Consider the following 14,736-nt stretch of genomic DNA (forward strand, 5'->3'; position numbering starts at 1 on the left):
AGGATGAGAGCCAAGGAGCGGAGAAGGAGCAAAAGGGGGGCGGAGGGGGGTAGTTAACATGGCCCCCAGCCGGCTGTCTCTTGAAGGGGGAAGGAAATATGGCGGCCTTAGGGGTGGTGATGGATTGCCTGCATATGTTTAATACCAGCTGTCTTGGGCTCCCAAATGGCAAGGCTCTAGAGATGGTTCTAACTCTCCTTCTGTATGAGGTGTTCTAATTGTGAAAGTATATATATAATTATGCTACAGTTTAGAAAGCAAAAAAGAGGTCACGTTTATGCAGTTTGCGAGCTGCGTCCTACCTGAGTCTGAGAGCATGGCGTCGCCTCTCTGTAAGTCCGTTCGCTTACCTGGGAGACGGGGGTGATGTGAAAGAAGGTTAGGCCTTCATGAGCTTGTGCATGCGAAGCTCTTGGAGTGTTGCCTGGTCACATGCGGATGGGTTTAAGAATAAACCTTGGTCTGCAACGTGTTCTGTGGAATCGGTACCTCCTCAAGTGTCATTTTTATAGTGAGGAAAAATCCGTGTTTTTGTGTTGCTGTGGCAGCTGCCTTTTGGTTCATCATGTCAGGATGGTTCCTCCTGACGCTAGTTTCTGATGCAATAGGGACATTCTGAAGGAAGTAGTTTCATTGTCACATGAAGTAATGTTGAGGTCTGTGTCATTATGTTTCCAAAGCACATTTCTGAAAAGTTTCCTCACTGGGTCGTCGGCTCCCATGTTGAAGTTTGGTTGTTCGGAAGGAGAGGCCTTTATTGCCCCGGTAACTTAGTCACTTTGGGGAAGGTTCGGGCCCTCGGGGGAGAGCCCTTCAATTCCCTTTGGCCTCCGGAGGGCAGGGAGATAATGAGACATTCTCTGGCCAACCCCCAAGGCCGCTGCAGCTCTGTCTGCCTGCAGGCACACGGAGCGGTTCGCAGTCCTGCCGAGGACCTCAGTGACATCCTGTCGCTGACCCTGTAGTGGGAACTGCAGGGAAACGTAGCCCGTGCGGCTGTCACCAGGTGCCGGGTTCCCTGGGGGCGGAAGTCAGGCTCCTCCTCCTCCTCTTCCTCCTCTTCCTCTTCCTCTTCCTCCTCTTCCTCCTCCGCTTCCTCCCTTCATCATCATCATCGTCGTCGTCTTCATCCTCCGGGGAGGCCATCAGGACTCATTTTCTCTGCAGCCACCTCGGTGCCCTGCGCACGCACCGCCTCATTTGAACCTCACCGGGGTGGAAAGTCCACTGATAACACACCAACAAGTAGTGTTCATGAGGGGTTTTCCAGCGTCCCACACTCAGTAAGCGTTGGAGGGATGAACCCCGAACCCCTGAAGTACACGTTCTTTTATCCCCGTGGCAGTGATGAGAGGTCTGGGGCTGGGACGCTTCTAGAACGGTGAGGACGGGAGTCCTCACGTGCATGCTGCCCTCCAGAGACCCCTTCCCGGCGCTTGCCATAACCAGCCTGTCAGATAGCTGCTGCCCTCCCCGTCTTATAACTGAGGGACCTGAAGCCCAGAGAGGCTAAATGACTTGTCCAAGGTCATAGCTAGTAAGTGGCAGATGAACTTAACTCATCGTCCTACAAGTGGGGTATTGAACTCCGGTTTGGTTATTCCAGACCTCGTGTTCCAAATAGTCGTAATAATGCTGTGTTCTCTCACTTACCTTTTCTTTTCCTTCCCCAGAATCAGGTACTGTGCCTGGCACACATGTGCACTCAGTAGTTTGGGTGGGGTTTTTTGAGCTATAATTAACATATTAGTTTCAGGTATACAGCATAATGATTCAATATTTGCATATATTGGGAAATGATTGCCACAAGTACGAGTCTAGTTAACACACATCAGTATACATCATTACATAATTTTTTATTTTAAGTAGGCTCCACACCCAGTGTGGGGTTTGAAGTCACAACCCTGAGATTGAGTCGCACACTCTACCAACTGAGGCAGCCAGGTGCCCCTGGAAATTTGTATCTTTAAACCACCTTGGGGCGCCTGGGTTGGTCGGTTGAGCGTTGGACTTCAGCTCAGGTCATGATCTCACGGTTCGTGGATTCAAGTCCCACGTCAGGCTCTGTGCTGACAGCTCAGAGCCTGGAGCCTGCTTTGGATTCTCTGTGTCCCTCTTTCTCTGCCCCTCCCCACTTGCGCTCTTTCTCTCTCTGCCTCTCTCTCTCGCCTTCTAAAAATAAACAACATTAAACAAAAATTTAAATCACCTTTATTACCCATTTCTCCCAGCTCCCAACCCCTGCCTCTGGCAACCACCAATCTGCTCTGTGTATTTATGAGTTGCATGTTTTGTTTTGTTTTGTTTTTTGTTTTGTTTTGTTTTGTTTTGTTTTGTTTTGTTTTTAGATCCCACATGTAAGAGAAATCATACCATTGTCACAGATGGCAAGATTTTATTCCTTTTTTATGGTGAATATTATTTCATTGTGTATGTATGTTACATGCTGTATATTTTCTTTTATTCAGCCATTGATGGACACTTAGGTTGTTTGTTTATCTTGGCACTTGTAAAAAAAAATGCTGTCATGATGGTGAGGGTGCAGATAACTTTTCAGATTGGTGTTTTTGCTTTCTTTGGATGAATACCCAGAAGTAGAATTGCTGAATCATAGGGTAGTTCTATTTTTAATTTTGGGGGGAGCCTCCATACTGGTTTTCCATAGTGGCTGCACCAGTTTGCATTCCTACCAACAGGGTACAAGGGTTCCCTTTTCTCCACATCCTCACCAACATTTGTTATTTCTTTTCAGCCATTCTCACAGGTGTGAGGTGATATCTCATTGTGTGATTGATTTGTGTTTCCCTGATGATGAGTGATGTTGAGCATCTTTTCATGTACCTGTTGGCCATCTGGATGTCTTCTTTGGAGAAAAGTCTGTTCGTGTCTTCTGCCCATTTTTTAAATCAGATTTTGGGTTTTTTTGCTTGCATTATATATATTTTGGATATTAATCCCCTTATCAGATAAATTGTCTGCAAATTTGTCCTCCCATTCAGTAGGCTGCCTTTTCATTTTGTTGATAGCTTCCTTTGCCGTGCAGAACCTTTTCAGTTTGATGTGGTCCCACTGGTTTCTTTTTGCTTTTGTTGCCAGTTACTCAGTTTTTGAACGAGAGAATGGCTTATGTTGCTAGTATGACAAATTCACATACGTCTCATTAGAAACCGCTTTTCTGGGGGCGCCTGGGTGGCTCAGTCGGTTAGGCGTCCGACTTTGGCCCAGGTCATGATCTCACCTCCGTGAGTTCGAGCCCCACGTCGGGCTCTGTGCTGACAGTGCAGAGCCTGGAGCCTGTGTCAGATTCTGTGTCTCCCTCTCTCTCTCTGACCCTCCCGCATTCATGCTCTGTCTGTCTCTGTCTCAAAAATAAATAAACGTTAAAAAAAAAAAATTAAAAAAAAAAGAAAGAAACCGCTTTTCTGGAAGCCCCAAATGTAACTTTCAACTGAAATCATCAGGGAATATTTGCGGTTCTGGAAAAGCAAGAATTGGCACCCTAAGTCAGGAGCCATCGAGTGACAGATGGCTTTATCAGCCTGAGTTCTTTTGTCTGCAGGCCTGCAAAAACCATCATGGAAACCATGTTTCGATATGTTGTATCAATCTAATGGATATCATTAATCTAATGAAGTTATAACCTAAGTAATTATTAAATAAATACATATAATCTAATGAAATTATAAAAATTAGAAGCTATTTTTTGTCTTTTTTGCAGAGTCAACGGTTACAAGAGAGTTTGAAGAAAGTGAACCACATCAAAATCTTGGTACAGTATATATGATTTGATCCATTTTTGAAGTTAATAACTTAACGTCAGTGACTTGGAATGATCTCCAGATTGGGTGCATCTGAGTGGAATTGTGACAGCTCCAGTAAAACCACATTCTTCAGAACAGATTCACGCACCAATGACCTAACTCTACAGAGAGCACAAATCTAGAGATTTGTACCATATGCTGAACCCCTGTGGTGCTTTTCATACAATCGTGTGTAGTTTTGTTCTGTTAAAATTTAGAATTGCACAAAAATCTAACAAACCCTATTGACTTCCTCTGCCCAGTGATTTTAGAACATTCACATTACTGAAATGAAAAGTCATTTTGTCTCTCATAGTGTTTGGGGCAACTTTTTCTGAAACCTTCTGACACCAGAGTTTTCATTTGCACAGATTGGGGAATAAGGAAGAGATCAAGTGGCCTTGTTTTTTATTCCCCCAGTATCCTCCTAAAATATGCCAGAATCTATCAGACATTGCTGCTTAAGGGCAGTTATTAGACCCAGGACGTGAGGATTTAGCAGGGCTAATAACGAAGTATCAGTTCAGGTTTGAATGTTCTCATGTTTTGCCTCATTATATTTTAGAATTTCAGGAAATAGAGGTCAGATTCTAATTTAACGTTTATTTATTTTTGGGACAGAGAGAGACAGAGCATGAACGGGGGAGGGGCAGACAGAGAGGGAGACACAGAATCAGAAACAGGCTCCAGGCTCTGAGCCGTCAGCCCAGAGCCTGACGTGGGGCTCGAACTCACGGACCGCGAGATCGTGACCTGGCTGAAGTCGGACGCTCAACCGACTGCGCCACCCAGGCGCCCCAATCAGATTCTAATTTAAATAAGGCCACTGAGTGTTACTTTGACGATCCTGCAAGATGCAGTTAAGTTTAAAACTAGTACTTAAGTTTTTCTGGGGTTCGAGTTGATACAGTTGATTCCATTTTAGTGCACGGTTTGCTTTAAGTGCCTGAGGGGGGCGCTGCTGTGCGTTGCCTTCTGAGTAGGAGCTTGGAGCCTTTTCAGTTGACCTGAGATGACCCAGGTTCTAGCTTGGAAGAGGAGAGTGGCCCATTGGAGAAGCAGAGGGATGAATGTAAGTCAGGAGACTTGGGTTCTAATTTCAGCTGTACCACTGACGCCCTATGACATTGAGTCATTTTCTTTGCTGCCTAAGCCTGTGAGCTCAGTTGTTGGCGAAGGTATGTCGGTTGGACTCCTTTGGTTGTAAACAGAGAAGCCCAAACTGGACTAGCATGAGCAAGATGGCAGGAATCAAGGCGGGGCTGGGCCTGTGGACCTTGTTCCCCTCCCTCACTGAGCCCACTTGGGCTCCTCCTCACGTCCCCTCTGCCCCCCTGTCCTCCTCCAGGCAGGGAGATTGTGCTGGTGCTAGTTAATCACCAGTGGGTTTGGAGCATCTTTGGAAGGCGGTAAACGGTCCGGGCCTGAGCCCTGCTCCACCCCTCCTTCCCGTGGATGCTCGTCTCCGTAGATACACAGTAACTGGCAAACACCGTCAGGCACTGTGACTCCAGTAATAATTGTCATCACAGCAGCTGTCGTGAAATGCACGCTGTGTACCATGTGTACCACGCGTGGCGCCCAGCACACACGTTCCTTCATTTAACCCTGACAGCAGCCGCCTTCGTATTTGCTCTTCCTTCTACCTGGAAACACTGTTCCCTTCAATTCTTTTCATACCTGCTTTCTTACCCTTGAGGTGTTCGTTCAAGTACCCCCTCTTCAGAGAGGTCTTCCCTGGCCATCCCCCCTAAAGCAGGCCTACCACCGCCCCTCACAATGTCCCCTGGGTTTTGTTGTTCGTGGCAGTTATTACTACCTGAAGTCGTATATTTGTTCATTGTCTATTTTTCTTTGTCAAAGCTTTGTAGAGGCAGGGACTTTTGTCTTGTTTTTGTTTCACAGTTTTGTGTACTGTGCCGGGTACTTGGCATAGATCCTGGAGCCTAAGTCAGTCTGATCTGGGAATTGGTTGCAGCGGCTGCCGCATCTTTACTGGCGAGGAAACTAAGGCACAGGGAAGTTAAGTGACTTGCTCCTGCCACACAGCTAGGATGGGATAGAGCTGTGATTCACACTCCGAGGCCCGTGTTCTTAACCGGGGGACCAGTCTGTGTCCGGTCAGTTTACAGAAGTTAGCACTTGTCCTCCTTCAGTGGCTCGTGACGAAGGGCATATCAGATAACGTATGAGAAAGCAACATGAAAATTGTAAGGCACCCTAAAATTCAGGTCAGTATTAAATATCTTTTGTCGCCACAATATCTGTGTAGTGCTTACATAGATACCGCGTCCTCGGGTTCTCGAGACGTCACTGTGGTAGAGCAGTGTTATTTCCGTCTCTGTGTGGCGGTGTGATCGGGTCCTGAGCCACATGATGGTATGTGGCACAGCCAGGACTTGACCCCGGGGTGTGTGACATTAGCCGCGTCTGTGCACAGTGGCTCCTTCTGCAAGCTCCCCGGGGGTCTTCTTGCCCACATAGGCGGCCGGCCCTGGGGGAGCCTCTCAGGCCCGAAGCGCCGACCCGCTTCCCCAGCTCACCAGGGCCCGGGGCCGCCTCCGGGGCGCAGGGAGGCCGCGGGGAGCCCCTCTGTCCGTGTGTCCGTGTAGGTCTTGTCCGCAGCCGCCACTGAGGCTGCTGTTGTGCTAGCTCGGCGGCACGTGGGCTGCGTCCCACACTCGCGCTTAAGGGGGAAATAGGGTATTTCACCCTCACACCTGCAAGTCTCAGCCCCGTGCGGCACTTACGTCTCTGCTGTCCTTGAGGCTCTCCAGCTTCTGCTACTTTGACCGTGGCCATGGTGTGTCCGAGTGAGGACTGTGTAGATCCTGCTTGGTTGGGACTTGTGCTCATGTAAGCTGAGGAGTCTTTTTTTTTTTTTTTAAATTCTGTGCAGTTTGCGTTTTCATATATGACCTCCTTCTCCGATCTCACCAGCATAGTGAACATTGTCACGGGTCCCTCTTCCTTCAGTCCCTCTCCTCCTTCCCGCCTCTGCCTCCTGTCCTGGCACCTGAGCAGCCTCTCATCTGTGTCGGCCGTGTTTTCACTTTCAGTGATACCTGCCTCCTTCCAGCGTGTTCCCTTGAGCTCTTGTTAAGTCATTGTTCCCTTTTTGGACATCCTTTTTTCTTTTTCTTTCCTTTTTTGTTTTTGTTTTTGCTTTTGTTTTTATGCTTCCTGGTCCTCATTTCTCTAAGCACGGTCATCAGAATATGTTTCCTTTTGGAGCACAGATTGTCCCTTGTTGCGTCTGCTGCCGGGTGTGTGCTTCACTTTTCATTATGAGCTGCATGTTTTTCTCGTGTGTGACGGGCGAAGGTCCGTCTGTCAGTTCCACAGCTTCAGGACTCCCACACCAAATGGCATGTACGGCCCATGGCAGTGCATACCTGACGTTTCGCTCTTTGATGCATTTTACTCCCTGTGTAGACGGAGCCTCAGGCCGCAGGAAGCCCTCTTGCTGGTCGGCAGATTGAGCTTTTCTGCCCCTCTTCTCCTTTAGGGGTCCTGGCATGACGTGCGCTCACCATCTGCACACGGGCCCGAAGACCCTGGGTGTTACAGCGGGTTCCCCTCCCTGCTCCCGCTCGCCAGCCCCCGTTCCGCTGACGATATTCTTTGTTTTCTTTCTCGATTCACTGTTTTTGTGAGCTTAGCAGTGGTTATGTTGGGTTTTTTGGTTTTTTGGGGTTTTTTTTTTTGGTTTTGGTATATGTAATCCAGCATTTCAGTCTGCCATGTTGCTAGAGCCAGAATTCTCTGTTTATAACCATGTACAGTATTTCTCATGCACTGACACTTGAGTCCACTGAGCTCAAAGAAATAAGAAACCAAGACTGTATTAGACTATATATAGAAGTCTGGTTACTCAAATCATCCTGCTTCATTCATCCTGACTGAGGTTGGGGGAATGGGCATAGAATTTTGTTGCTTTTGTTTCTATTTCCTTCTTGGATTTACTCCATTCTATTTAGATATTAAGGCTCTCCAAGTGTTAAAAGTACTAAGAGAAAAAAAAAAAGCATTAATAGATTTATGTTTACGTGAAAGTTAAAGGAGATGATAGGTTAACACAGCAATCAGCTTAATAAGGTGGCAAATTTGATACACATCTTGCTTGGCCTAAATCACATCCCTGTGTTCCGTTGACAGGTTAACAGCGCAGACCTTGGGCCAGCTCCTCCTGGCTTTGCAAGTTAGCGTTTCCACTATGGAGACATCACATGCAGAGCCTTGGAAAATAGGCTTTATAACTAGAACTGTTGAGTGCTTACACATCTGTCCCTGTGTGCCATATTCTGTCAAGAACATTGCTGTTCCCTTTGTATTCTGACCCCGTAGTGGAGCTGATGAGCCGCTCCACTGTTCGATGGCGTCCGTGAACTTAGTGCTGGCTTGGCTTAACGCAGTGAACATTTTCGTCTGTGATGAAATCTGCTAATGAAGTTAGTCATTAGTGAAGTTAATGAAGGACGCCTGTCCTGAACATAAGTACCACTTCAGTGATTTAGGAAATACTTAGACTCAGCTCTAGACTGTTTATCTTCATTACCAGCAGGACTTACATCCTGTTCTGAGAGTTTTACAAAGTGAGAAGAAAGGAGCTTTCCTCTTTTTGTTTGTGACTGTATAAAAAGTTTCAGGGGCGCCTGGGTGGCTCCGTCGGTTAAGCGTCTGACTTCGGCTCAGGTCATGATCTCACGGTTTGTGGGTTTGAGCCCCGCGTGGGGCTCTGTGCTGACAGCTCAGAGCCTGGAGCCTGCTTCGGATTCTGTGTCTCCCTCTGTCTCTGCCCCTCCCCTGCTCACACTCTGTCTCTGTCTCAAAAATAAATAAGCATTAAAAAAAATTTTTTTTCTCTTAAAGTTTCAGTCCTGCTTAAGTTAGCATAATTTCTAGGTTGTTGAAAGCTTCCACTCTCCCAGCACTGATTCTGGTTATTCTTTTTCCTCTTCTTTGATCTTTAATGGCAGGCCTCTGTTTATTATTATTACAGTTTGCTCCTGCCTTAATTTCAGTATACCTCTGTCAGATGTCATATCCAGGAATGTGTTCTCGGAACCGGCTTATAATTATTTCTAGGAATTTTACTAAACCCTTGATTTCTATTTCTGTAGCAATTGAAATTAACCTTTGAATTTTACGTGTTTACGAAGAACCTATGCGATCCGTAGCCTGCTTTTCAAACTCACGGTTTCATTTTGCAGGTGTTGGATGTAATGTTAATTGGTAACATCAGATTGTATTTTTCAGGTGGAAGATGAGCTCAGCTCTCCAGTAGTAGTGTTCAGATTTTTCCAGGAATTACCAGGCTCAGGTAGGTGACTTTAAAAAGCATAATTTTTGGATTTGTGTCTAAGGGCTTTGGATTTTAAACCATTTCAAGTTACATAGATAGTCCAAAATATTTTGACTGCTAAAATCTGCAGTCATCATTTTTTCAGAAAATGTTAATGATTTTCACAAGAATTCTGGTCCTAAGTGCCTTAATAGCATTTTAGTGATAGTTTCCTGTGATCAAACCAGTGGTTTCCAAATGCCAGTCCCTAGACCTAGTGCTAGAATGAGCGAAGAGAGACCAGGATGCGTGCGCGGGTACGCACACACACACACAAATAACCTCATGTTTTCACGCTCATTTGCCATCGTGTTTTTAATGTATGTTTACACCGTATTTTAAATTATTTAAAACGGAAACTATATTAAGCATAAAAAAGAAAGGAAAGAAAATAGAGATTTGGGGGCTCTACTTCCTAGATACTTTGATTCATGAGGTTGGATCCAGGAATCTCTATTTTTACAGGGTGCCCCCAGCGCCACCAGCCTAGTCCGGGGCACCGTTACTTCTCACCCGGACAGCCGCGGTCCCCGCTCGACTGATCTGTCACTTCTGTGTACTGCACATACCCCATTCCAGACCATTCTCTGCACGCGGTCAGACTGGGCAGTACATGTGGGAATCCATTCGCGCCCTTCCGCTGCCCAGACCCTCAGTTTCTTACTATTTCTAGTGAATAAGGTCCAGGTTCAGTATCAGGCCTTGTAAGGCCTATGGAGTCCAGCCCTTGCCGTCTTCTCTGACTTCCTTTTAGGCCACCTCTCCTCTCGATCATTGTGACTTAGACTCGTCCTCTCTGAGTTTCTAGGATATTGTGCCCTTTCCTAGAGCAAGACCTTTGCACTTGCTGTTCCCTTTACCTCGAGCACATTTCCCTTCACTCTTCTTCTGGCTGGCTCCCTATCACCATTCCGGTCTCCGTTAGATGCACCTCCTTCGAGAGGCCTTCCCTGTCCCTGCTAAGGCAACTCCATCATGCTGTATCGGAGTCCCCGCCTTCTTTCATGGCACCAACAACAATATATGGTGATTTCAGTTTTTTCTTTATGGTATTTCTTCAGTAGAATGTAAACAGCTAGATGACACTTCCTTATATCTGGCGTGCCCAGCACACCGCCTGGCAGGAGTAGGCGCCCTGGCCATTTGAAAGGAGAAATCTGTTGTGAGGCCCGCTTGGGGTGCTCTCAGGTGCTCTGACTTCCCTCGCATAGGGGTTGATAGACTAGCTGGTAACTTACAGTGTTACATTTTGATTTCCTCTGTAAGTTCCTTTAAAGAAAAACTTCGCAAATGAGACTAAGAATTCTATTTGTGAGACAGTACTCAGGTGTTACATTTTCCCCGAGAAAAAAACTGTGGAAGCTTAAATCCCCTCCTGTGGGCGTCTGGGTGGCTCAGTCGGTTAAGCATCCGACTTCAGCTCAGGTCATGATCTCCCGGTTCATGAGTTCGAGCCCCACATCCGGCTCTGTACCGACAGCACGGAGCCTGGAGACTGCTTCATATTCAGTGTCTCCCTCTCTCTCTGCCACTCCCCTAGTGACACTCTGTCTCTCTAAAAATAAAGCTAAAAAAACCCTTCTGTAAGATAAACACATGCAAAAATTCTTGTGGTAAAATGTGTACAGTTAAGTAATGCTGCACAGATTCACGTGGTTGTTCAGCAGCCCTCCGGGACTTGTACGTCTTGCAAAACTGAAACTCCACACCCCTTAGACACTCCCCTCCAGCCCCTGGCAGCCACCATCTACTTTGTGTCTCTGAGTCTGGCTACCTTAGGGTCCCCATAGAAGTGGAATCATACATGTGAGTCTTTGTGTAACTTTATTTCACTTGATGTAACGCCCTCATGTTTCATCTGTATTGAGCACGGGACAATTTCCTTCCTTTTTAAGGATGGAGAACACTACACCTGTATGTACGTACTCATTTTTTTCTATCCATTCCCTGTGACGTCAGCACTTGATTTCTGTAGTATTTGAGGCTTTTCTCCCGGGTTAGTGTTGGGAGCTCAGTGAAAGGGGCTTTGAGGAGCGTGTGTGGAGCTGTGTTTCCGGAAGGTGAACCCTCTTTTCTGTGTTTTGGTGTCAGATCCAGTGCCGACAACTGTCCCGGTGCCTAACATGGCACCTTCAACGGTCGGCCGGGAGAGACATTCCTGTGATGCCCTGAACCGCTGGGTAAGAACGGGGGCCACGTGCTCTCGTCTGCATCCCAGATGGAGTGATGCGTGGACGTGTCTGGGAAGTCGGGCCCGTAGGAAGGATGCTTCTGCAAAGGCACTGGGCTTCCTTCCAGGGCTTCTGATCACATCACTGCTCGGCATGCCGCGCGAATTCCGGCAGGGCCTTGCAGAATCATTCCCTCGGTGACCATTTCCTTGCTGCTACGTAGTAAAGCCGCAGACTACCCGCACGACGGGGACCACGGCTGTGGTGGGCGCCTGGAGCGATGTCAGGAGGCCCGAGAGCCAGAGCCCCCTGACCACCGGGCGCCTGACAGTGTGGACCGAATGCACTGTGCTGTGGCTGCCTCGGGACACTGAAATTGTGCCTCCGGGGTTTTTGTGTCAGGGAGTCCACCACAGCTGTGTCGGTCCTAGCCTAACGGGCTCTTGCCCCGCCTCGGGCTTCATGAGGAAGTTAGGATACGTTTGTGCCGTGATATCGAAACAGCTGGAATAAACTGTTTAGCTGGACGTATACGGCAGAAAGGAAATGGTCATCGCAGATTATAGGAAAAAATGCAGGTTACCACACAGCATGTCGAACAAAACGTTTCGTGGCGACGAAAAATACAGAGACAGAACGGGATGGGTATATTACGTGTCAACAGTGGGTATTCTCACTGGTGCGTTGTGGGTCATTTTTATCTTATTCTTTGGGTTCACCCATATTTCCTAGATTTGCCTACAATGAACTTATATTTTTTAGTAATTAAAAACATAAAACTTAGTCTCTTTAAAAAAAAAGTTGCCGTAAGTAAGAGAATGAGAAGATTCGGGGAACCTCACCCCCGGGAGTCTCTTGGGTCTGGGGCTGAGCGCATGAGGGCCTGTGGGGAGAGCCGGGAGTCCCTCCGTGCGGGCCCTCGTCACTCTGCCCGTGTCCCCGCAGCTGGGAGAGCAGCTGAAGCAGCTGGTGCCTGCGAGCGGCCTCACCGTCATGGACCTGGAAGTGGAGGGTGTGTGCATTCGGTTCAGCCCCTTGACGACAGCAGCAGGTAACCAGCCATTCTCCACGGTTGTCCTCCCTTGTTCCGGGAGCGACACTGACGTGTCCGTTCAGGTCCATGCTGTGGCCTGGTTTCCTTTCCCTTGTGATACTCTTTTTCTTTGAAGAGGCTTCTTCTTTGCCTTTGGGCTAAATTTGGGTAGACGAGCTTTCCAGCAGAACTTCCCAGAAGTAGACTTCTAAAGTCACTGGAGTTCCTATGTTTTGGCGTCCCGTGGCCCTTTGTCTTCCCTTCCGTGGTTCTCCGGCCACACCTCACGTGAGACTCGCCCATGGAGCTTTGCCAGCTGCCGGCGGCCGGGCCCCACCCCGGGGATTCTGGTCCATGGGGCATGGAGCCCACGCGTCTCTATTTTTTAAAGCTCCCCTGGTGATTAGGGCGGACCAGAGAAGGTTGAGGGCCTCCACGTTTAGGTGTTTGGGAAAGCGGTAGAGCGGCAGGTGCGTGGGCTTGTGTGACAGAAAGTCTTGGGCGCATATACTTCTGTCGCCGCTTCACGCGTGTGGGATCTTGAGCGAGCTTCTCCTCCAGGACTGTTCCCGCGGCCTCACTGTAGCCGTGTGAAGATTGAAACCAGATCACATGTGTGAAATGTCTTAGGGGGACTCGTGTTTGCCATAGTGGAGTAGGTCTTAAAAATCAGATTAAAAATCTGCTTATCTTTTTTTCCAAGATGAAGATTTTCAAAAAATGTCTGCCGTTTTTTCATGGAATGTTTTCAACATTTTTGGAAAGATATTTACTCAAAGACCTCAGTATAGGGAAATGTGGGTAACTGTCCTGCCAAGAAAAGCCCATCATGAAGATGGCCGGTGGCATCCAGATCTCAAAGTTGGGGAGTAGCTGGGTGACATGGGACTATAGTTAGGACTGGTGGGAGAGTAGGACGGAGAGGTCGGGGAGTAGGAGGGGCTCTGGGGTGTGTAGCCCCCGGGGGAGCGAGGCTCGTAGGCAGGAGATGTGGGTGAGTGGCCTGGAGATGTGGCACCACCTGGCAAAGGGGACGTAGGGGCTCGAGGGGCCCTGGGAGCCCGGCAAGGGGGACCACGCTGGGGAGTAGCCTGGGCTGAAGCCGCTGGCATCCGAAGCAGCACCAGGGGAGAAGCCAGCCGCCCCCGGGGTCATCCCACTTCCGACACTGGGAGACCAGGTGCCGTGGGCCAGAGTGGCACCCTGGTTCCAGGGACCCATGGCCAGAGAAATCCCTCCCGTGGGACCGGGCGCTGAGCCGAAGAACATGCCAGTGGGTCCGGCAGCCCCCAGGCCGGGCATCACGTACTGAGGCTTAATGTAGTCACTTGCCACATTTGAGTCGCAAGCGAGGGGCAGCGAGGTGGGCTCCCTGCAGCCCCAGGGGCTCTTGGGCTGTCCTTGGTGCTGTTGTCATCACCCCGCCCTCCTGCTGCCCCGCACACACGCCTGCCAGAATCCCTCTCTCTCCGGGATGCTACCGTGCGTGCCTCTTCGTAGCCTGCGCGAGGAGCCTTGTGCGTAGACTCCGGCAGAGTCCTGGGCCGAGACTGAGAGTTTGCGTCACACGGAGGGGCTGGTCTTATCTTCGGTGCGAGACAGAACGGCGTCTGCGCCCGGATGCCACCTGCCTCAGTCGTTAACACCGATGCTCCCTATGGGCTTAGCGGCTTTTAGGTTACACCTCTGCTCCAGCTCACGGGAGGCCCGGCGGCCGCTGACCTTTCTGACCGCGGAAGCGGGAGCCCTTCCTCCCGCTCTTCGCTAACACCCGGGGTCGTTCTCAGTTTTAGGAACTCGGGGAGAGGACGTGGATCAGCTGGTAGCCTGCATCCAGAGCAAGCTGCCGGTCCTGACCTGCACGCTGCAGCTGCGGGAGGAGTTCAAGCAGGAGGTGACAGGGACCGCGGGCCTCTTATACGTCGATGACCCCAACTGGCCCGGAATAGGGGTTGTCAGGTACGGGTTCAGCCTCCTGGCGGGGGTTGACTCTTCTTAGCCGTGTCAAGACTGTTGGCGGGTCATTTTGTGGACCAGCTTGGAAATCGGAGGTGAATATGTGAGGTCACGGTGTCGGTGTCCCCTGGAAATGCAGCGAGATGTTTTGGACACGTGGAAAAGCCCAGCACGGTGGCGGCGTGGCCCCCCTCGCACTCATGAAATAGTTGTCGCTGTACTTTCTGTGCCGGCTCGCAGGTTACTGGGGAGACCGTACGAGTGCACAGCTGACGGACGGTTACTACTGTGGGGTACGGAGCAGCACGGCTCCCTAAGACCGAGAACCAGCTCACTGGTGGGGCACGCCGCTCGGTCCCCTGGAGTGCTGCGTGTACCCTTAGCCCTGTGCCTGCTTTCCTCTCCTTCCAGGAGGGAAGGCCCCTAATTGCT

At 49.2% G+C, this 14,736-nt stretch overlaps 1 protein-coding gene across 4 annotated transcripts in view; it reads left to right on the forward strand.

Moving 5' to 3' along the window:
- PDXDC1 (pyridoxal dependent decarboxylase domain containing 1) overlaps positions 1-14,736 on the forward strand; it is a 52,184-nt gene that overhangs the window by 31,994 nt on the left and 5,454 nt on the right. For all 4 annotated transcript variants that reach the window (XM_045461294.1, XM_045461292.1, XM_045461293.1 and 1 more), the window contains exons 13-17: positions 3,719-3,769; positions 9,060-9,123; positions 11,236-11,324; positions 12,261-12,366; positions 14,136-14,307. In XM_045461294.1, coding sequence (XP_045317250.1) covers positions 3,719-3,769; positions 9,060-9,123; positions 11,236-11,324; positions 12,261-12,366; positions 14,136-14,307 — 482 coding nt within the window. The remainder of the gene's footprint in view (positions 1-3,718; positions 3,770-9,059; positions 9,124-11,235; positions 11,325-12,260; positions 12,367-14,135; positions 14,308-14,736) is intronic.

The sequence above is a fragment of the Leopardus geoffroyi genome, chromosome E3 (assembly GCF_018350155.1).
Source record: "Leopardus geoffroyi isolate Oge1 chromosome E3, O.geoffroyi_Oge1_pat1.0, whole genome shotgun sequence".
In the NCBI taxonomy this organism is placed as follows: Eukaryota; Metazoa; Chordata; class Mammalia; order Carnivora; family Felidae; genus Leopardus; species Leopardus geoffroyi.